Source organism: Ascaphus truei, chromosome 12, assembly GCF_040206685.1.
Source record: "Ascaphus truei isolate aAscTru1 chromosome 12, aAscTru1.hap1, whole genome shotgun sequence".
NCBI lineage: Eukaryota > Metazoa > Chordata > Amphibia > Anura > Ascaphidae > Ascaphus > Ascaphus truei.
Genome location: NC_134494.1, coordinates 45,800,675 through 45,823,371, shown reverse-complemented (window position 1 = coordinate 45,823,371; position 22,697 = coordinate 45,800,675). Strand labels below are relative to the sequence as shown.

General features: G+C 46.2%; 1 protein-coding gene across 1 annotated transcript; it reads left to right on the top strand.

Annotated features, from left to right (window-relative positions):
• The first annotated feature begins 43 nt into the window (after positions 1-43).
• Positions 44-21,216, top strand: CAPRIN1 (cell cycle associated protein 1). Its single transcript, XM_075567585.1, has 19 exons — positions 44-332; positions 1,077-1,238; positions 6,490-6,552; positions 6,845-6,931; positions 8,202-8,440; positions 8,703-8,785; positions 11,072-11,212; positions 12,135-12,187; positions 12,827-12,916; positions 13,285-13,443; positions 13,520-13,628; positions 14,373-14,425; positions 15,627-15,734; positions 15,820-15,966; positions 16,787-16,937; positions 17,321-17,515; positions 17,916-18,019; positions 18,515-18,578; positions 20,104-21,216. Exons 2-19 carry the CDS (start codon positions 1,077-1,079, stop codon positions 20,166-20,168), a joined length of 2,073 nt encoding a protein of 690 aa, XP_075423700.1. The 5' UTR covers positions 44-332; the 3' UTR covers positions 20,169-21,216.
• Positions 21,217-22,697: the final 1,481 nt, after the last annotated feature.

The following is a 22,697-nucleotide window of genomic DNA, read 5'->3' as shown; positions in this document are numbered from 1 at the left end:
CCGCCCGCCGCTGCTCTTTCACGCCAGTGGCGTCATCAACACAGAAGCGGTTTCCCTGCGGGAGGCTGGAGGCAGACGTGCTGAGGAGAAGGCGTTCTGTGACCCACCTCTTGCCCGGGCCGCGGCCCCCCTTGTCTTGCAGGCAGCGCAGCGGGCAGCCCTGTCAGGCCCCCCCGCCCCCCGGCCGTGTAAATCCCTCCGCTTCCGGTGTCTCGCTCTCATTCGCTCGGTGCGGCGGCAGGAGGAGGAGCAGCCGGTGACTCTCCGTGTAATAACACACCGCGAGCAGCGCTCAGGCCCCGCCCCCCCGACACAAGCGGAGACCCGGGAAGGTGCGGTACCGGGGCTGCACCGTCTCGCACACCGGGAGGGGGCGGAATAACGGGGCGGCGTTAGTATCCGAAAACGCGCTCTCTACCAGAGAGGCAAACGCATTAGATTGTGAGCTCTTTGGAACAGGGTTTCCCGACCCCCCGTCCGTGTCTGCCTTATAGAAGCACGCACACTGCTAGGCCCCAGTGTGCTATACACAGAATCTGAATTTATTAGGAGATTATATATCTATATCCCCCTGCTAAGCTTCTCTCCCAGGTTAGGCCTCAGTGCTGGTTAAGGGGGCACATGGTGAGCTGGCACAAGGGGTTATGGTGGCACATGGTGAGCTGGCACAAGGGGTTAAGGTGGCACAAGGGGTTAAGGTGGCACACTGAGCTGGCACAAGGGGTTAAGGTGGCACACGGTGAGCTGGCACAAGGGTTTAAGGTGGCACACTGAGCTGGCACAAGGGGTTAAGGTGGCACACTGAGCTGGCACAAGGGGTTAAGGTGGCACATGGTGAGCTGGCACAAGGGATTAAGGTGGCATGGTTTCGGGTGGCACCGGTGGGGTAATGTGGCATGGTAACCTGGCACAATGGGTTAGGATGGCACAGGCTGGTTATGCACCCAGCCTGCCAGGTTAATGGCCTCTACCTACAAGAATATAAAAGACTAGCTCTGGTTGTCGTGTTCCGTGGCGGGTTCAGGATTCCCTGCTCACACATTGTGATCTTGTAATAACTCCTAATCTCTCCTCAGATGCCCTCAGCCACCAGCAGCAGTAAGGCGGTGCCGGGCTCCGGTGAGGCAGCCGCTGCCCCCGTCCCTGCCGCCGGCAGCACCGGTAACATCCAGAGCGAAGCCATGAAACAGATCCTGGCAGTGATTGACAAGAAGCTGCGCAACCTGGAGAAGAAAAAGGTCTGTGCCCCTACCTGGTACTTTAACTCCTGGCACTCTGGCGTTTGGGTTATCCTTGCATATCTTGTGGTGGTGACACGTAGCCTGCAGCCTCGTAAACGTGTCATAACTGTCACCTATTGCTAGGTGCCCAGCAGAACTAGTATCTGAGTTCAGCCTGGAGATATCCAGAACCCTGCTGGAGATGACCAGCCAGTGGAAATAGAAGCTTCTGGTTCTGTTGCCATTAATCATCCTGTAGGCTAAGTAATGTGATCCCATGTCAGGTGGTGCTAACTTGCATTTTTACCGTAGAAATATGCGTGTATATATATATCTTTATCCTCTTGTGCCTAATGGTTGTGATGACTTTGAGCCAGTGAGATGCCCTGTTGTGCTCACATTAGTGGCCCGCACATAACCTCCACTCGCCAGTTAACTTTTGTATTGCCTCGCCCCAAAGATTGGTACGCAGTCCCGCGTTCAGCTACGCTTGGCTGCAGTGGTCCCCTTTATTAATAAGTGGTCCTGTGGCCTAGTTATCACTCCCTAGTATAGGTTCACTAGCACTGACTGTACACAGTGTATCATTAGTGATGCTGCAGGCAACACTATTTTCAAAGTAGATGTTTGACTTTTAGTCACTGACAGGCAGAGGCCTAATAAAGCCAGAGGATGCTGAGGGCAGTGTAATGTTTTGTAGGATGAAGCCTATCCCTTCCTGTCACTCACAGGATAAACAGACCAGCTACCATCTTATAAACGGCTGGGATCTGTTTCACTATAGGTAAATCTGGGGTGCAGTCGGTGTTAAAATCTAAGTGTGTGTGTGTGCGCGGCAATGTTAAACAACGCATGTCTTTGTTTGTAAGGGTTTAGCAAGCAATCCTCAACTTTTTTTTATTTATTTTTTTAATGTTTTTACAGAATTAGAAAGGGGGTAGTTCAGCTCCCAAAGACCCCCCCCCCCCCTTCCAATGATGTAAAAATAACGGGGGATGGGGCGTACTGCTTTGTGCTGTTGTCCTGCATTATTCTGCCCTTGCCCCCTTTATTTGGGTATATCCGGAGATCCCTGCTGATCCTGTGGCAGTGAGAACCTATTGTGCTGGGCTCAACACTCAAATATAAACTTATGCGCATGTTGTTATGCATACAACGTATTATTGTGTGTGTGTGTGTGTGTGTGTGTGTGTGTGTGTGTGTGTTGGGCTGTATGTGTGCTGGCTCCCCTCCCCCTGTTGTGGGGGTTTGTGTGCGCGGTATAACGGGGTCCGGTATTTGGCGGACACGTTGTTGTTGTTTATAGGAGGGTTCGCGGATCGCTTGCCCGCGGCCCGCCTCCTGTCCCCGGCCCTTTGTCTCCCTCCCCGGAGCACACGGCGCAGGCCCCGGGCTGCTGCACATGGAGCAGGCCGCATCCAACATGGCGGCTCCCTGTGCCGGGGAGGAGGAGGCTGCACCGTGTGCTCTGTGTCGCACACCGCGCTGTGCTTGTGCCTTGGTACAACATTGCATACACATGTATATCCTCTCCCAGGCGGGGCTCGGGGATGGAGTATGTAGCTGTAGGTATTTATAATACCCGGGGTAATATAAGTACAATGTGAGTGTTTGCGCGTACACGCGGCTGATCTCGGGGAGGGATCGGTAACATGCGCACACATATAAGAACAGCGCGGTAATAACGTTGGTATAGAAGTACAATCCGTGCAGCAGCAAAACCAATCTCACAATGTCTATAGTGACAAGTGCAATCCAGTGACTGCACAGTATACAGCAAGTTGATTTGGCATGCTGCTTAACCCTCAAACTTCCCTTTAACATTAATTACTGCTTCGAGATATAGATATACACATATTACATTTTAATGAGTTATACCGTTGAGGAGGGGGGAGGGATGGGGTCAGAAAATAATGGGGTAATTGGGCGTTAAGCACAAAATTAGGGAAAACATTTAAACAATATGGTTGCAGAAGAAAAATGAAAAATAGGTATACATTTTACATATTTATTTTTATTATGGACATCTATCCTCAAAATGTGTAGTTGTCCCTGTGATCAATCTTACTGGGGCACTCCTGCTTTAGGAGGGAAGTGCAATAAGGGCAGTGCCAAGTTCAGTGGGTCAATGTTGTTGGTACCCTTGCTTTTAAAAATGAACTGAACAAGTATGAATGTATGTATGGAGCACGTTCCATGGTAAACAAATGGATTTACGATTGATTTGATCACTTAAAGATATGATTTATTTATAAACGTGGCTGCTTTCACTGGTCATGCGGTCCTTTTTTTGTAGGAGTTGCCACGGATGCACAACCAACAAGATCCAGCGAGCATCCGTATCTAACATGAATCACAAGTGTAGGCATGGACAGGTCTTGTAATGTTGAAAAAAATAAACTTATTGCATAAAACAATAAATGTTTCAGGTCACTCTTGGTCCAATGTCAAGATACAAAATGGAAAAGAAAGCAAGAACACCTACTGTAGTATCTTAAATACTTTGTTTTTATTCTGTATCTTTACAAAGGTCCAAGACTGGACTGAAACATTGATCATTTTATGCATATATTTCCCCTACATTACAAGCCTCCTGTGAATGCCTTTATTGGTCAAACAGACATAAGGAGTTGGAGTTGGTTTTAGTGTTCCTGGTAAGAACTGATTCATGTACACATTTCACAAGATGGAAATAACACTTTAAGGCGGAATCTTTGTAAGGAATACAATTAAAACTGAAGTTTTATACAAAATATAGATTATTTTCTATTGCCTAATCTGCTTGTAAAGCTGCCTTCTCGCCCCCTCAGTATGTTATCGGTGGTGGTTAGGCACAGATTAGTGGCATAAGTGTTCTACAGTCTACGTGTGAGGGCCTTATGGGGTGCTTTCTCTCTATAGGTAACTCTCACTTTGTTTGCCCTCTTCCTGGTAGTAATGTTTTACAGTTAAGCAGAATAATCTCCGTCCTGCGGGCTTCCTTGTGAGCCTATCTTGATGCCCCTGAGACACTAATGTGACATTTTAGTAAAATTTGTTGTTACAATGGACATGTTATACAGAACTCAATCTACACAGCAAGCTCGCCCGCCCATTCTGTGCATTGCGCGGTAAAACTGGGACATGTCCCTTCTAATCGGACACATCTCTTAACTTTGACCGTGGAACATGAATGCTTGAGTCTTTGATGTACAGAAATGTATGACTGTTTAATCCGACTGATAAAGTGCATTGTTTGCGCTCAATGCATTGAGGCTTCTGTCATGTTGTGCTGGGTAGGCTTTTTTTGTTTTTTTTCTGTTGGTGTGATTGTAAATTCTTTGTAGGGTGTGATACCTATTAGGCGGTCAGCACAAGTTATTCACAGATAACATTCTGGGGTACAGAGCTTTCTTTGTGGGTGTTGGCATTCGAACATTACACAGGATGAAGACCATGGGAATTGGAAAGCGGTGTACGACAAATTAATCTCTGCAGAATTTGTGTTGGTCCCATGAATATTCAGTTAATGACTAAAATGTAACATCACCACATTGCCACCTGGTAATGTATAGGAACACGTACCATTTGTAAAGGAGCCCGTGCTGGCGCTGTCCCACATATAAACGGAGTGGAACTTGAATCCTCTTGTAGCCATCAGCAGGAGCACTCCACTAACTCCTCCTAAGTGAGCGCTCCCGAGGGAGGTCTCGCACAGACAAAAGGGAAAGCAGACTGCGAACTCGGGATCCGTTTGTAAAAGGTTTCGATTATAAAAAGTCCACAAAATGAACGACACAGATTACAATGACACAGGTTAACACAACCATGACATGAAACTTGCATAAGTATACTAAGAGGGGGTGTAGGCAAATGGGGAGTCTGAGGCAGCGAAGCCCCCAGCAGGCTAGTTGGCTAAGGACCACGATCGGTAAGCCAGGTGGAACTCCAACCCTATCTCGCACTGGTCAAGGTTCGCATTTACACGCTTCCTCGGGGATTAGGTTTTCCTTTTATAGTAACACAAGATTGACAATTATTTTTGTATATCTATGGATGACAATTGCTCAAAAGCTTTGTGTGTGCTTTCCATCAGAATGAGCAAATAAAGGTAAAATACCAGGACGACAAATACAATGTTCAAAAAGGTATATTAAATCCAGTACAATATACCAGTGTGATAAGACATTTTCTAGCCTGTACCATTGGATCTAATACACCACGGTGTCGGCCCACTCTCTCTCACAATTTATGCTTGGGTTTCTTTTCTTCCCCATCTATTTTCAGACTTAATTTGCTCTTTCTGTAAGCGTTGTATTTGTTATTGTGTCTGACTGTCCATATGACTATATTGTATTGGATCTAATATGCCTTTTTGAACATGGTATTTGGTGTCCTGGAATCTGACACTTTTTTTTTATTTATTTATTTTTTATTTGCTCATTCTCTCTGGCTGGTCCTGTGACCGTTATCACAATCTGAAGCATCTCCTGGAAGAATTTGGGTGCTGGGGCAGTGTCCTGATTGTATTTAATACAATCAAGTCAGTAATTGGTAATCCATGAAACAGAGGCTTGTGCTGTGATTTGGCATTGAAGTGGTTCATTCAGACTACATGACTGTGTCTACGGCTGTATCTTTCCCTTGCATATCCTTCCAGTCAGTGTCCATAAAGCTGCTGGTTATAGGCAGATTTAGTGTTTTAATCTTAACCAGTGGTGACCTTTTAAATGTATGACTGTCGAATGTCCTACTCTTTGCAAATTGTAATTGTTTAAGAAGTTGGGAAAACCTCATTGTGTTCGGCCTATGAGATGCGTATAATTACGTGGCAAGGTCTGTATTCCCAAACCTGAGACCGGTGATTTTTCTTCCAATTATTCATGAAGTGCGAATTTATGAGAAGCTTTCCGCATCACTGTACTATTTGTATTTTAACAGAGTAAAATACATACTCCTATGTATTTGTCATCATAACTGTGCCCAGGACATACGTGAAAACGAGCGGTAGCTCTCAATGTATTCCTTCCTGGTAACCCATTTATAAATGCATTCTAGGCATATCCTGTACATTCTTTCCCAGGAGTCGGAGAATTGACGTTACCTTTTTGTTGCATTTAGTTGATGACACATGTAACAGTTGTGTGGTGACAAGCGCTCGTGTGATAGGGACACCGCTGTTTTACGCGTGGATTTTTAGAATACCATGCCCCCTGATCATGCCTGCCCCAAGTACTTCCTTTTACTTGTGACTACAAGCCCCAGTAACCCTGGACATGTCTGCTTTCAGGGCAAGCTTGATGATTACCAGGATAGAATGGACAAAGGAGAACAGCTGAATCAGGACCAACTGGTAAGAACCAACACCCTTCTCTAGCACTCTTTCTAACAGCGGGGGAAGGAAGAGTCCATATAGCCACTATAACTTAACAAGCTAGGTCCCAATTTCTACATCTGTGAAGGTGCATGCAGAGTATATAGAGCTGACTTGTGTTGGCAAACCACTTGCTAAAATGTGTGCGCTTTTTATATGGGTTATTAATGTGGTTGCATGCATTTCCAAGAGTAAGATCTGTTTTTTGGGTATTTAATTTGCGATGGGTTGGTGCGTTTGTCACTACGACTCATGCGTTTTGTATCTTCAGGATGCGGTGGCAAAACTCCAAGAAGTTGCGAGCAACATGGAATTTGGCCGTGAATTGCAGAGGAGTTTTATGGCGCTGGGTCAAGATGTAAGCCAATGAGTTATTTTCACTTTCCGAATTTTAATGAAATTTTCTTGGCTTTAAAAGATGAGGAGGTATCTGATAACCAGTCCATACACAGAATTGTTTCATCCTCGGACTGCATCCTTCTCCGTTGGTTTTTATATTTTCAGATGAGGCTTCACAAGTATTCTGTGTGTACATGGTGAGCAGTAAATGCTAGGCCTGCACGCCTCACTGCAAGTATTCTGTGTGTACATGGTGAGCAGTAAATGCTAGGCCTGCAGGCCTCACCACGAGTATTCTGTGTGTACATGGTGAGCAGTAAATGCTAGGCCTGCACGCCTCACTACGAGTATTCTGTGTCTACATGGTGAGCAGTAAATGCTAGGCCTGCAGGCCTCACTACGAGTATTCTGTGTATACATGGTGAGCAGTAAATGCTAGGCCTGCAGGCCTCACTACGAGTATTCTGTGTGTACATGGTGAGCAGTAAATGCTAGGCCTGCAGGCCTCACTACGAGTATTCTGTGTGTACATGGTGAGCAGTAAATGCTAGGCCTGCACGCCTCACTACGAGTATTCTGTGTCTACATGGTGAGCAGTAAATGCTAGGCCTGCAGGCCTCACTACGAGTATTCTGTGTGTACATGGTGAGCAGTAAATGCTAGGCCTGCAGGCCTCACTACGAGTATTCTGTGTGTACATGGTGAGCAGTAAATGCTAGGCCTGCAGGCCTCACTACGAGTATTCTGTGTGTACATGGTGAGCAGTAAATGCTAGGCCTGCAGGCCTCACTGCAAGTTGAAAAGCAGATTCCCAAAGAGCTTCCTATCAAATATGCCTTGGACCCAGGTTCACAATGCACTTGGCATCACTGTCGCGGAGTTCTTCACACGCTTTGCTGTTCTGGGTGGTTTAACATCCACTGCATTCATTTACATTAAATTGTTGTCCATTCCCTCATTTTTTCAAGAACCTTTTTATTGGTTTCCCCTCAATAAACCGTTTCATGCTGCAAGGAGTTCAACCTTGGTTATAAGGATCACTCCTCCGTTTATTTTCCAGCTGGGGGGTTATTTTTTAGCTGCTGACTGAGCTTCCATTTCTTCCCCAGAAGATTGCCGTTTTGTTGCATAATAACTGAAGTGCATATGAAGAATGCATTTACTTTTTATTATTTTTAAGCTGGATCAAGCCAATGAAAAGGCAGGCGCTTGCTATTTGTCGCAGTACTTTTGTCCTTGACTTTTTGCAGTGAAACGCACCTTTTTTAACCAGATGTTACTGTTTCCAGATCCAGAAATCCATAAAGAAGGCGGCACGACGCGAGCAGCTCGTGCGCGAGGAAGCGGAGCAGAAGCGTTTAAAGACAGTGCTGGAGCTGCAGTTTCTCCTGGACAAGCTGGGGGACGACGAAGTGCGCAGCGATCTGAAGCAAGGCCTGAACGGCGTCCATGTCATGTCGGAGGAAGAGCTGGCCCTGCTGGATGACTTCTACAAGCTGGTGGAGCCTGACCGTGACCTGAACGTTAGGTACAAGTGCTCATCAAATCCGCCCCTTACTGCCACAGACACCAGAAATTGCGCGTCCCTTGTGCTAATGCCAGGGGTGGCGCAGGAATAGAGTCCTAATATGGCAGATGTTAAGGCGCGAGCTTGCTCTCTGTGTAAGCTGGTAGTACTTGTCAGGGGATTAGATTCATGAAATGTCTAGTAGTGGAGGAAGCGTATTTTTAACTTGATGGGGCTGTAGCAGGCGCCAGCACAAACTAACCGACCCATTCTGTTGCTGCAGGTTCAGTGAGCAGTACGATCATGCCTCTTCCCACCTGTGGGACTTGCTGGAAGGGAAAGAGAAGGCGGTGTGTGGCACCACGTGTAAGTTCACCTGTCCGTGTTCTTGCCGGGGTTGGATTTTTAGGGGAGTAGAAGGCGGCTGTAGAAGTGTCTGCCAGACAGTGTGTGTGATGTTGTCTCGGGTGTGTATCGGGCGTTCGTGTCATGAACGCACTTCTCTTGGTCACGGTGGGGTGGTAACAGTGTAAGTGTGTTCTCTGCCAGCTTTCTGTATGTGGCTGTGATAGTTTTCCAGGCGTACCCATACTCATTCAGCAGTAACCCGGGCCTTGTGCCAGCTCCTGCTCCCTCAGCAGTATTGTTGCTGATGCACACACGACTCTTTCTAGAAACCACAACTGGTGTTTGGTTCAACTTTTTTTTTTTTTTTTTTCCTTTTAGTTCACAGTAGAATAAACACTTTTATTATGTTAAGGGCTTTAAGCTGGCACTGTGATCAGATAGAAGTGCTAGCACACATTCCCTTTTTTTTTTAAAGCAAACCATGCATGATATTGGTCCTATACTTGTGACGCTGTAATAGCGATAAAGTCCTTGTGCCAAAATCAAATAGCTTACATACTGGTGATACCTTTCCAAGTCCCGTTCCTATTACATGGTAGATCTCCAAAGTGAGTTGGTGCCGCTGCCTGTCAGAAAAAGGGGGGTTTCTAAGCCCCTCAAAATGAATCGCAAGACTTCCTCTGGCACATGGATCAATAGGGAGATACAGAGAGCAAAGAAACACTAGCGTAACACTAAAATGTTGTAATATAAGAGATGCATGTAATTAGCACTCACATGTGCTTGTGAAATAGAAGAATCTCATAGCTACAGGCATCCAATGTTTGTGGGAAGCTCGTCACCTGGGGGCATACTGTCTTAATTAAACTTTCATCCCACGTTTATTTATTTTTTAAATAAAGAAAAAATAGAAAATGCCATAGCATAATGCAGTTTTATTAAAACACATTTGGGATAAAAAGTGGATGTTGCTCACAAACGCCTATCTCGAGCTTTGTGTGACTTGAATATAAAGCTTTCCAGCATGGTGAGAGTTTCACGTGTCCTCCCTCTGGCCGCCTGATACGGGATCTTTTTCTGAGCTCGGAAGGATATTTTGGCCTCGTACTGTCATCACTCGGGGTGCAGGCCGCGATGTCATTTTTGGTGTACTCGATTCTCCTCCTTTCCGCAGAGTCCCGTATGGGTAGCCCCCGGAAGGGCCGATCGGGTATCCTATCTGCCTCCGTTTTGTTTCCAGTAGGAGGGTCACGTGAAAGCGTGTCAATGATCGTGAGGTAGCGCTTACGTGTGCGTGCGTGCGTGGTGTTGGCAAATCGCCTACGGTTGAACTGTAGAGGCCACCGTAGGTGACTTGCATACGCAAGCTCTGCCTCACGATCGCTTACATTGGTGAGTAAACATCCACTTTTTATCCCAAATGTGTTAATATAAGTTCTGCTATGGCATTTTCAATTTTGTCCCGTGAAAGAATTATTGACAGGAGGGTTATAGAGAATACAAAGGGTCTGGGGTTACTGGTCTTTCATCTTGTCTCCTCTATTGTATGTGTGTATGTCTGATAAGTGTGTATTGGTCATTCTGCGTACAGGATGGAATGTGGGATTGGGCAAGGTTTGCTCTGCGATTATCCCAGGTAAATCATGTACTCCCTAGGAATTTGGGAGAAACAAGTATTATGGGATGGTTGCAATGTGGAGCTTGTGGATTGGGTGAAGGGGTAATATATGCATATCAGATAAGGGTTATATGTAATGTATAAATACTGAGACTGGGACGACCCCACCTAGGATAACACTGAAACGGCTTGTCGATGTGTCGTCTCCTTGTGCACGTGTTAATAAAGATTCCTTGATGCTCACCGAACCTGCCTGCAGTTCCTGGTACCCCGGGGGTACCCCAGAAAAGACTGCAATCAGTCCTAAAAAACACCCAAGGTGGGAAGCGTTTAATAAACAGTCTGCCCCAGGTGACGCGCTTTCCACAAACGGTGGCTGCCGGCAGCCCTGAGATTCTTGTATTTCACAAGCACATTGGCGTGCCAACTACACAGATCTCAGTGTAACACTGGTTCTTTGCTCTCTCTGTCCCTGTTGATGCATGTGCCAGAGGACGCCTACCTTTTCTTGCCGTTCAGCAGGTAGAGCCTTTGGTTGGTACAATGTGCTGTAACTGCCATTTAATTCCACTGATGGCTTTGTTACTGGTCCTAACGACACCTAGTTAACAAGGCTGAGCTCCGTTTACAGCGATTAAGCTCTTTTTCTTTTTTTTTAATTGAGGTTGTGGCTCTTTGTTTTACAGACAAAGCCCTGCGGGAGGTAGTGGAGCGGGTCTTCCAGAGTACTTATTTCGACAGTTCCCAGAACCACCAGAACGGTCTGTGTGCGGAGGAAGAAGAGCCCGTTGCAGTGCCAGTGGCAGAAGAACAAGCACCAGAGCTCGGTACCTCCTTTTGCTTTCCTAGTGACGTCCTCTTTATGTTGCTCTCATGGTGACCCAACACCTGTGGCAGCCGCCTGCTGGATCTCTCCCCTCTGCATGTTTTTGCTTGACATTGGAATGCTCCATTAATTGAGCGCTGACTACCTCTTGTAACATAACCGTTCCCTCCCAGACACCAGCAGATGCCCATAATGTAGCGCAGGGATTTCCCACCCGGGGGGTCCGGGAGGGGTCACCCCAAAATAAAATCTGTCCTAGCGGCTCCCAGGCAGTGTAGCGGTGTCCCGAGCCCATGTGGGGACAGCACACTTGGTAAGGTCCCATCCAAACATTGGGGTGGGGGGGTGTAGCTTCCAAAGTCACTCTGCACAATGCTTTGCATCCACTGCAGCAAGGCATTGTGGGGGTGTAACTTTGGAAGCTTCCACAGCGAGTGACAGCGATTTCCCCCCCCCCCCCCCCCCCCATGCTGCCTGCACACAAAGAGGTGCCGTTTGGGCCTTATTACACGTGTGTTCTTCCGCGCCCCCCCCCCCCCCCTCCCATGCGCTAAGGACCCTATACGGTCTGGGATCGCTCACACAGGTTTGTTAGTAATAGTCTTGAGTCGGCAATAATGGTTAATTGGTGATTTACAGAACAAATCTTTTCTAGCGGGGGGGCGCAGTGTACGGATTGTGGGGAAGCGCTGTCTTATAGCGACCTGATTATTGCTGTGAGATGTTGGGTGATACCGATTTCAGGCAGTCTGCAGGTTGAGAACTAATTCCCTGTTGTAGTTTGAATGTGTAATGAAATGCGGGAGTCTGTCCTGCAGGGGAAAGCGTCTCATAGGCAATTCTACCCTTATCCTTATGGCTGTGAACAGATCCTGAATATTAAGCGAGAATAGGCGCTGAGTCTTGTGTTGCATTCTTTCTAGAACCAGAAGCCATAGAAGAATATGCCGATCCCAGTGAAGTGGAGTCAACCGAGGTAAGAGCAACTTAAGTGCAATTCTGCAACTCTGGGTGGCTGTTCTGGGCAACGCTGCCTGTGCTGAAGCAGGTAGCACATTAAATGGCCCTAGAAACAGTTGGGAATCGGGGAAATGGGATAAGAATGAATGCAGTGGCGGCAACACCAGTTGTCAAAGTGCCAGCAGCGCTGATACTGACACTGTAAGGGGGAGAGATGTGGTTTCGTGATGTCTCCTAATCGCATAAAACATCACCTGCATCTCAATGGGGAATGGGATGTCAAGCTTAGCTGGCACATGCGGCTATGTCTCACTACCTATAATAACTCCCCTTAATATAGTGAGAGCTGCTAAGGATAGGCAGAGAATGGGGTACAGCTTCCTGCCTCCTTACTGAGCTTCAGCACACAGATCATGTCATTTGGCATATGTTACACAGAGCTGATAATTGGTCTTGATCTTGGCTCACTTCAGAGGACAGGAATCCCGTGTAGCGCCAGGTCGCAATAGTTGCATGTCATATATTTAAGGGGGGGAGGCATGCATTTTTTCACTTTAGGTCAATGCAGCCTGTGCAATTCCTCTGAGACCAATGTAATTTCATGAAACTGTTTGTCTAAATCCTGGACTTTGCGCACGTTTTCTCTCTCCTGCAGTTTGTGAACAGGCAGTTCATGGCAGAAACACAGTTCAGCAGCAGCAGTGAGAAGGAGCAAGTAGATGAGTGGACAGTAGAAACAGTTGAAGTAAGATTTGTTTAATGTTCATGTTAAAAGTGACGCTTTTTGTACCTTTCAATAAACATGACCCTGCCCCCACATGTCCTAATAAAAGTTAGTTCTGGTTGCAGTGTCTCAGATCTTTATTTCGTTTTTCGCGCGTTTAACAGGTTTGTCTTGTCAACCGCGTTCTCCATAAACGTAAAAAGCGTCCTGCAGCAAACCTAATGCGCTGGTAACTTAAACCAGGTCCATTAGCGAGTATTTACCTCCTGCAGTGTCTCAGGCCTCCGGTATCGTGTAGGGCACTTTCACCAGCCCACTCAGCAGGGAAACTGGAAGCTTAATGTTTCTAAGGGGGGTCTGTGTATTAAGCTTTTGTGTTCTTTTAAAAGGTCGTTAACTCACTTCAGCAACCACAAGCATCATCCCCTCCCGTCCCCGAGCCCCTCACGTTAAATACTATCGCTCAAGTCCAGCCCGACCCCATTGTGCGGAGGCAGAAAGTTCAGGACCTGATGGCCCAAATGCAGGGTCCATACAACTTCATGCAGGTGAGTGTATGCTCTGACTGACGGACAGATGCACAGTGGTGCATAACAAAGTCCAACACTCCCTCTCCCTTGGCAGGACTCAATGCTGGAGTTTGACAGCCAAGCTATTGACCCCGCCATTGTGTCAGCACAGCCCATGAACCCAGCTCAAACTCTGGACCTACCGCAGATGGTGTGCACACCTGGTAAGACAATCTTGTGTTTGTATGGTCTAAACCAGCGGTTCCCAATTTTTGGCTTTTTTTATTCTGTACCATCATAACCTTCCTTTGCCATAACATCAATGCATCTTGGTTTTACAAACCGTAATACAATCTTGTGTGGGATAATGGCAAGACTACTGTGCAAGTATACCTTTGCGGACTCCCTACTAAAGTGTGCAGAACCCCCACACCCCAGTTCCTGATTGGAAGCCTGAATTTCCCAAAACCCACGCAGTTTGCCACCTACCCCCACGCAGTTTGCCACCTACCCCCACGCAGTTTGCCACCTACCCCCACGCAGTTTGCCACCTACCCCCACGCAGTTTGCCCCTCCTGCACATCTGGCAGATTGCAGTCTGTGATCGTAGTTCTGCTCAAGTTACTCTCTGTTGCCATGGTAACAGGCTGCAATCAGACCGGGGGAGGGAAAGTGTGTCAAAGCGGTGTATGCAAAATGGACAACATGGTCCGATATATAGACATAGAAATCTAACAATGATTTGTAGTACAGAAGCTATGCGCCCATGCAGGATTCTTTTGGTAGAGCAACCGCTCAAATTCAGATGATATACATTTTGTACTCTGATTCCCAGTGAGTTGGCAGCGTGGTTCGTACTGGATTGAACCCCTCATTGCTAGGCTGCTCTGCAACCATTTCCCCACAGAGACCTTTCAGGGGGGGGCTGTTTGCGTTGGGTAACATCGTCTTCCCCCTCCCTTTTGCAGTTCATTCTGAGGCCAGGTTATCTCAGACCAGCCAAGTTCCAGACTCCACGCAGGTCAGTTTGTGGCCGAGTATTGTACGCCTAGTTTTGTTTTGTACTTTTACCACCTCTCTGGGTTGGAGATGAAACTGTCCTTGGTAGATACCGCTGCTCTCACCGCCGCGGCCTGGGTTGGCGCACACTAGTAAGACAGATGAGTGGAAATGAAACCTCTGTACCGTACGTAGAGTTAATCATTGAAACCGCTTGCTGTAATTTCGGGTCGCTGCTCATATTGTCTGTGATACGGGATACAAAGTAGTCCAGAGCAACATCCAATGTGACAAATACAGCAGGTCCTCACACTAACTGGTTAAAATTAAATTATGGCCATGCCTTGAAAGGGTCTCGCAGGCTTATACACTTTGGCCAAAGGGTTAACTAAATGACCTTTTTTTTCCCCCAAGAGATATATAGGTATTTCACTGTGTTTTTGTCACATTGGATGTTGCTCTGGATTTCTTTGTTTCTTGTTTTATACAATTAGCCACGCCCGGTAGCCCTCCTTTTGACACACATATATCATATATACATGTATGTATGTATCTGTATCTTTGGGGGGGTTTCTGTGTGTTTGTTTTACTATTGTACGGGATACAAGAAAAGATGGGATATATTTGCAGGTGATTCTTTGCTTTTCATGCTGCAGCTCACCAGAAACGGCAGTCTTGGCAAGCTCAAACCCCAGACACACACCATCCTATATTTGGGTCTATTGGAGCGCCTCTGGGAAAGTGACCACGTATACTACGTGACAAATGATTTAATACATAGATCGCTGTTTTATTTATTTATATCGCTGTCACAAAGGCACTCCTGGGTTATAACTGCGCTGTGGCACTTGTAGTGCTCCTAAATGTTAACCCCTTGGGTACCGCAAACATGTCACATCCCATGCTGTTGGCTATAATGTTTTGTTTTCCCCTTTGTGGGGGAAGAAATACAATAGACCCTGTATAAAGCAGTTAGTGTAGATGCTGCTGAGATGGGTTCCCGTGACGTGGTTGCAGCTTGAATTGTTTTGGCCAAAGGATTGATCTAAATACCCTGTACTTCTAACTATAGTACTTCTAACTATAAAATGTGTTGTGTTGGATGTGCATTGGGGGGGGGGGGCTTCTTTGTCTACTCCAGAGACGGCAGATCATTTGTAAAGCTGTGTCTCATTGGTACAAGGATTCTCCAGTGTAGCCTTTAATTTTTGCTTGTGTTAAAGGTTACGTTGATCTCCACAAGTGAAGGGTATACAAGTTCTCCGCAGATGTACCAGACGTCCCACCCCACAGAGCAAAGGATCCAGAAAGACTCAATCGACCAGATCCAGGCATGTTTCCATCTGCTTAGACAGCTCTAGGTTGAGACCTCGGGAGTTTGGGCATAATGGGTAATCGGTCTTTTGTTGTGTCCAGGCTTCCCTGTCCTTAAGTCCGGACCCGACACAGACCTCGTCTCTTCCTGCTGCTGCCCAACCTCAGGTGTTCCAGACTGGCTCCAGCAAACCCCTGCACAGCAGCGGCATCAACGTCAACGCTGCCCCGTTCCAATCCATGCAGACTGTAAGTGTCTGATCAAGGGAGGTTGTCTGGTGCTGGGGTGCAAGGCGCCCCCCCCCCTCCGGCTGGGGCTGCTTATTGAGATGGAGTTGAATGTTCTGAGAATTCTCTGAGGTGCTGGATGTGTTGTGAAGCAGTGCAGATTGGTTGCTGGTTGTGATAATTTAATGGACTAAATGTTAACGCGCTTTAATATAAATCCCTTTGGCTACACTGCAGCCTATCTAACTGCAACAGAGATGTATAACCGATATGAATATTATGTTACCTACACTGGAGGGAATCTCCAAAGTGTTGCTATGACATGTAGTTGATGCAGGAAAGGGGTTTTATTAAAATATTTGTACTATATGGCTATGGCTTCCCAAGTGAGTAGGTCCTTTCATTCTACTGGATATAGATCCAATGTGGCCTTTCTCCCTCCTAATAGAGGTAAATGATAATTTTAATCCTAATATAGGTATATTAGTATTTTATCTGGTAGTGTTAGGACTTGCGAACAGGGTCTGCCTTGTCGTGGCTCGCAAGCTTACAATGCTTTGGCCAAAGGGTTAAACTAAATGACCCTTTTCCCGAGAATATATTAAGTATTTTACTGTATATTTTTGTCATTGGATGTAGCATTGGGCTTCTCTGTCGTTTGTTGTTGTTATATGGCTTTGCTAAGGTAACAGACATTATGAGCTGTAGAATATCCATATCCATAGGAAACCTAATCCCTTCTGACCACACTGCCACGTCCCCCCTTCTGACCACACTGCCACGTCCCAGGTCAGATCTTTATAGCTCTGTATCTGATCGGATCTATTCTCTGGGTCTGCAGGTTTTTAATATGAATGCACCTGTTCCTCCTGTGAATGAGCCAGAAGCACTGAAGCAACAGAACCAGTACCAGGCCAGTTACAACCAGACCTTCCCCAGCCAACCTCACCAAGTGGAACAATCCGAGCTTCAGCAAGAGCAGCTCCAAACAGGTGCCAAATAGGGGGAGGGTCTGGGCGGTCTCGTCCCATTTCTACTTTGCATTTAAAATGTAAATCTGTACTGGCAAAGCCTAGCACGTGTGTGCGCGTTATCGCGGAGCGGTTAACCAGCAGGATGGTTCTGTATTGGTACTGCCATTTTGCCTCCTAAAATATATCCAACTTTGGATAAAAAGGTTCTGGAAATCGGAACATTGAAAGGTCTCCGGTCTGGGAGGTGGTCTGCAGTAAAAACACGTTTAGTGGGGTGCTAAAGTTCAGTCCCCCCCACAGTTGTAACTCCCGATTCACAAAGTGATGAGGTAAATGGCGCGGCTACTTGGCGGCGTCAGGCTTCAGATGGGCTTGTGACACCCCTCCTGCCCCCCTTCCAGTGGTTAACACCTACCATGCGGCTTCGGACCAGTCCCACCAAGTCTCCGCCGGGCACCAGCCGCCCTCGCAGCAGAACGCTGGATTCCCACGCAACGGCCAACCCTTCTACAACAACCGAGGGGTACCCCGAGGGGGGCAGCGAGGCCCCCGCGGCTTGATGAATGGGTACAGGGGGCCATCCAACGGCTTCAGAGGTAATTACGGGGTCACCTTGTGACCGGTGGGTGGGGAATAGGTTTATTTTGTGGCGGCACTGGGTTTTGGGCTGGGAAGTTCTCCTTTTGTGTGTCTGGATCCTGGTGCAGTAGTGCATGTAGCTCTCTTGGTGCAGATTGAATGTCTGCATTGGTATGTGAGAAATTCCATGTGCTAGGGTTGCAATGTTCAGCTCTTGCAGCTGCCCTCGTTACCGGGCCATGTGGGTAAATGAATACGTTCGGAGAGTCACTCGCAGGTGCAAACTTAACAGAGCACCATTACTTAGAAATGATCCCATCAGTTGGATTCTTGCGTTACTGCAGGACTGCGCGATCACGTCGCTGTATTAGAATGATCTGTGCTCTGGTTCTGACACCTGCCATTCTTTATTTTTAGGTGCATACGATGGTTATCGTCCCGCCTTCTCAAACACTCCAAACAGCGGCTACGCCCAGTCGCAGTTCAGTGCTCCTCGGGATTATACCAACAACTACCAACGGGTAAGCGGCTCCTGTGTCTTATCTGGCCAAATAAAGTCAGGAAACCAGTGCCCTGGGCAGGAATGGCTCGGCTTGTGATACCTGAGCCGCCACCGCCTCTAATGGGCTGGTAACGGCATACTCCTAATAATGCCCGCTTCCTCACCCTGCTGGGAATGGAACGAAGCTTCGCTGTTAATACACCACTGCCACGTTCTACTCCATGAGTGATTTGGAAATGCGGGTCCTGATTTGTACCCTTAAAGCACGAACCCTGGCACCTTCAGAGGATGAGATGTAACACCAACTTTAATTCTGAGGAAGCTTTTAGAGCGGCTCTGGTCCTAACGGTGCCAGAAGTACCAGACTGCCACAGGGAATATGATCGCCATCACATGATCTCTCTAACTCGCACGTTTCTTCGTTCTTGGCGTTTCAGCATTACGTGGAAACCCTCCCTTCCCCCCCCCCCCCCCCCCCCCCCCACACCTAACCTTTTCTTTCCCCCTCTCCTAGGATGGATATCAACAAAACTTTAAACGCGGTTCTGGGCAGGGAGGTCCTCGGGGAGCGCCTCGAGGTAATGCTCAAGTGATGCACGCCTAACTCTGCCACGCCAGACATCCTGTGACCACTAGTGGGCGGAGGAGTAGAAGGAACATTTTATCCCCTAATCACTTGATCACATCGGCCACATTTAAAACGTCCCAGAGCTCCAGGTCGGGCTAGTAACATTCACTTCCATGCGGAGTGTTTGTTTTTTTTTTTCTTAACCTTGTAAATGATCCATTTTAAACACTTGCGCAGCAGAAAGGCGTAAAGCTCAGCAGGAAACACTTTTGCTAGTACAACTTGCGTATATATTTTTTTTTTTTTTTTTTTTTTTTAACCAGAATCTGTCCTGAAAACTTGACGTTTAATTTATTTTTCTTTTTAAGCTTTACTACTTAATGCTGCGTTTTGACCCATATGGGGATTGTACCCGTTTAATTTTTGTTTTGCAAACAAAGATGAATAAAACTGTTCTTATCCCCCTATTAAAACTCCCCCAAATTCTGAATTTGTGAATTGTTGCCTGAGTTTCAATAAAGATGTTACGTCAACTGCAGCCGGTTGCAGAGTTGTTTTGTGGTGTGTTTTTATTAAACTCAATCAGCCCTCGTGCTGTGACACCTGCTGCTCCTGTATACTAATGTAACACGAGATGTGTAGGGAGGTAAGACTAAGCCTGCAAAGCTCTAAAATACAACCACCATAACAGCAGGCAGCACCGGTCCTAGGATTCCCTGTTCAGAGGTTGCGTGGGAGGTTTTCAGGGGGTAGTGTTTGGGAGCCTTAGTAGTTATAGTGCCAGGTATCTCGTCACTTTAATGTTCAGATTGGGAAATACTTCTGGAATCATTTTTATAAGTACAGCATGATTCTATAGGGGAAAGGGAGCCATTATTGGGTGGTTGTCACTGTAATCTATACATCGTTATGTTGGTACTCGTTCTACTCTAAGACTAACATGATGTAACAAATGGGTTTCCGAAACCGTACTGATCCATCCGTAGTGTTTAGGACACTTTTACGTCTCTCCCAAAGCTGCGGTGTGCAGGTCCTAGGACATGTTGTGGACATCCCACTTGCTTCAAACATTACGATTCTCTGTCTTATGGGATGAGCCAGTTCTGTACTGAGCAGCTGGGTTTGTTGTGGGTACCACACCATGCATGGCCGGAGGCTCCTTCTGGGGTAGAAGGTTTGATGCTCTAGTTGTGAGCATGTCTTCCCCCCCCCCTCTCCCCTATCCATAATATTCTATATAATTTCAGCATTAAACTGCTCTGTTATGGGAAATATAGACCATCTCTGTGATCTTATCAGACTACTTGACTCGAGTGGTGAGTAGATACTTTGAGAGCTTGATCAGTGTCCCATTGAACCGTACACAGTCATGCAGTGTGTCTGCCTGAGGATGTGCATGAACATACATACCAATGAGCTGCAGAGTTTACACGGGCTGGTGCAAGTGTTTCTGGATTAGCGATAGGCCAGTATTTGTTACAGGGGGTGGAAATACTTCTGGGCCAGAGTTTAAAGCCGATTGTTTCATTTTTCAGGTCGTGGAGGGGCCCCCAGACCCAGCCGTGGGATGCAGCAAATGAGCAGCCAGCAAGTCAATTAACCAATCAGAATTGATTGAGCCTGGCACACGGGCTGGTGTGCCGTTAAATGTGTTACCAGAAGAGTTTCTTGTTTTTCCCTGCCAGGAAATCTTATTCTAAGGGGACTGTTTTTTGTTGCCTGGTTAAGACAAGACTACAGTTGTCAGCTTTATAATAACTGGATATGCAAAGAAATTAGGACCGGTACTCTGCATGTTCTGTTGCACATGTGGCTCAGTTCTTACTCTGCTTCAGTAACGCAGGAGTGGCGGCTTCATAACGCCCTCGTTATGAAAGGTGTCTTGTAGGAGTGGTGCTGACCGACTTAATTGGTCATTTGGCAAACCGTTCAATCTGCTGCTCCACTTCCGCCTTTGTAGCGTGTCGCTCTAAACTGACCACTTAGGGTTTATGTGGGGGTAGGGTCTCCAGAACAACCCCTGGAACATTACATTTTGGGCCGTGAGTAATGCCACTGCTTCACTGCGTGTAGTTCAGAAGGTGACACCTTCAGTCCCGAGGTCTCATTCTGTGGTAACGATCCGATGCTTTGAAACGTAGCATTTCATTCGTGATTGTATTGGGTTTTGGGAACAATGGGAGTTAATTCGCCATCCATTTGTTTCTCCCATAAACGGATCAGCACATTTCATCCCCAGGTTAAGCTTGGGACTGCGGTGTCCTTCAGAACTGTCAGGATCTGAAACGTTTCTTTTGCATCCATCTACACATTTGCGAGGCTTGAGTGTTCATTGCCCCAAATGTGCACCTCAATGGCTGTTTGTACCGATTGGTGAAGGACGTAGCAGTCCTTGTGCTGTCGGCATTCTGTCAGAACTTGACTGCCCTGCATTAGCATTTCCATGTTGGACCTTGTAGTCGGATTGCGTCACATCTCCCCACCCCAGGAATGTGGACAGCTGCAGCCGCTGGTCCTTCTCCAAGACACCCCTCACTTAAACGGCCATTTGTATAATCAAACTTCCCCTCTGAAGGAGAAAGGTAATCTGGGAAAGACCGGATCTAACATTGAAAATGGCAAATAAAAACATGTTTATAAAAACAGAAGTGTTGACCAGTTGATAACTTGAGTATCTCCCCAGCGGCGATGCACACTGAGGCCGAGTATCTGTATAATATATAATCTGTATAAGTATAATCTAATAGCCGGGACGCTCGTTGGTTGCAAACGCCCTGTGTGGTCATTCTAGCGCAGTTCATGTCTTCCATCTTAAAGTAATTATACTTGAGTTAGAAAATATTTTCCATGAATGGGTCGTGTATTACGATGGAATCATCGAGCAGAAAAGACGTTGCAGAGCTTTGGGGAATTCACGTAACGGAGGAGACTCTACTCATCTCTCTTGCATTACACACTCACACTGACGTTCTGATTATGGATCATGTGATGGAAATTAAACAGTGGCTGTTATTTGTGTCCAATGACCAGGAACAGAGGCGATTTATGGACCGAATTTCAGGTTTAAGATATCACACATCTGCCCCCAGCTCACTTGGTTTTTTGGTGTATATCTATCTGAGGTTGTGTCGGTTGCATACAAACAAAAAACATCCACAAAACATGTTAAGCTTGGGGGGGGGGGGAACACAGAAGGGAAAAGGGTAAATCTATAAGGGTTGAGTCCACCATTAGCCGTATACATTATTGTGAAGGAATGGGTATAAACTAGAATTGATTAAACTCTGTGCAAGGATTATTAACCCTAATATTATTTATTAGGGTTAATATGCGCTTGGTATGGAGGTGAGGTGCTGTGAGCGACATTATATGTAATCGATACAGATGTGATAAAACAGCTTTATAGAACATCTCATTTTACTAGATTAATAATCCATTATGATTATTATATATTTCATATTCAGCAGAAATCTTTTCACATTTTAATATGAAGGTTAATATAAGTTACAGTATAAAGTCATTCAACATTAAACAAAATATCCACATGCCATAATACAATATCAACGCTATAAAATACAGAAGCAAAGTTAAAAATGATGAAAATGTAAGACTAGCAGACACTATTCTCTTTCCTACTGGTAAAGAATGCACAAGAAAGAACAATCTGACAACAATTTAATAAAGGAACACCTTTGGTCTCGGCTTACAGGGCCATGATAAACTTCCCCTCTTAAACTACGTCAGAAAATTACACCTAACTTTTATTTTCCGTACACATTAATAAACCCCACATTTATAACTTGAAATAAATGAAAAAAAATTTTTTTTATATCGTTTCCACTATGTAAATATTTTTAGGAAGTGCATCTGTTTTCCAGAGTTACACCCGAGGTGAATATGACAGCACTTACCATTAACCTGACCAGGTGTACAAAGCTCGGCACTCAACTGGGAAGTTACAACCAATCGGATTAACTTTGCTCACGAACATCACTTCTCTCCGCTGGAACGGATTGCCGCTTTAAAAGATTTTTATAAAACACATTTTCATACAATCATTTAAAGGCGTTTCTCAAATTATAGCAATAACTTTCTGTATTATCACTTTGAGGTTTATTAAATAATCCCT

Coding starts and splice junctions, on each gene's coding strand:
- CAPRIN1 (XM_075567585.1), top strand. CDS start 1,077: ATGCCCTCAGCCACCAGCAGCAGTAAGGCGGTGCCGGGCTCCGGTGAG. Junction 12,917..13,284: donor GGACAGTAGAAACAGTTGAA/GTAAGATTTGTT, acceptor TTCTTTTAAAAG/GTCGTTAACTCACTTCAGCA. Junction 15,967..16,786: donor CGTTCCAATCCATGCAGACT/GTAAGTGTCTGA, acceptor CTGGGTCTGCAG/GTTTTTAATATGAATGCACC.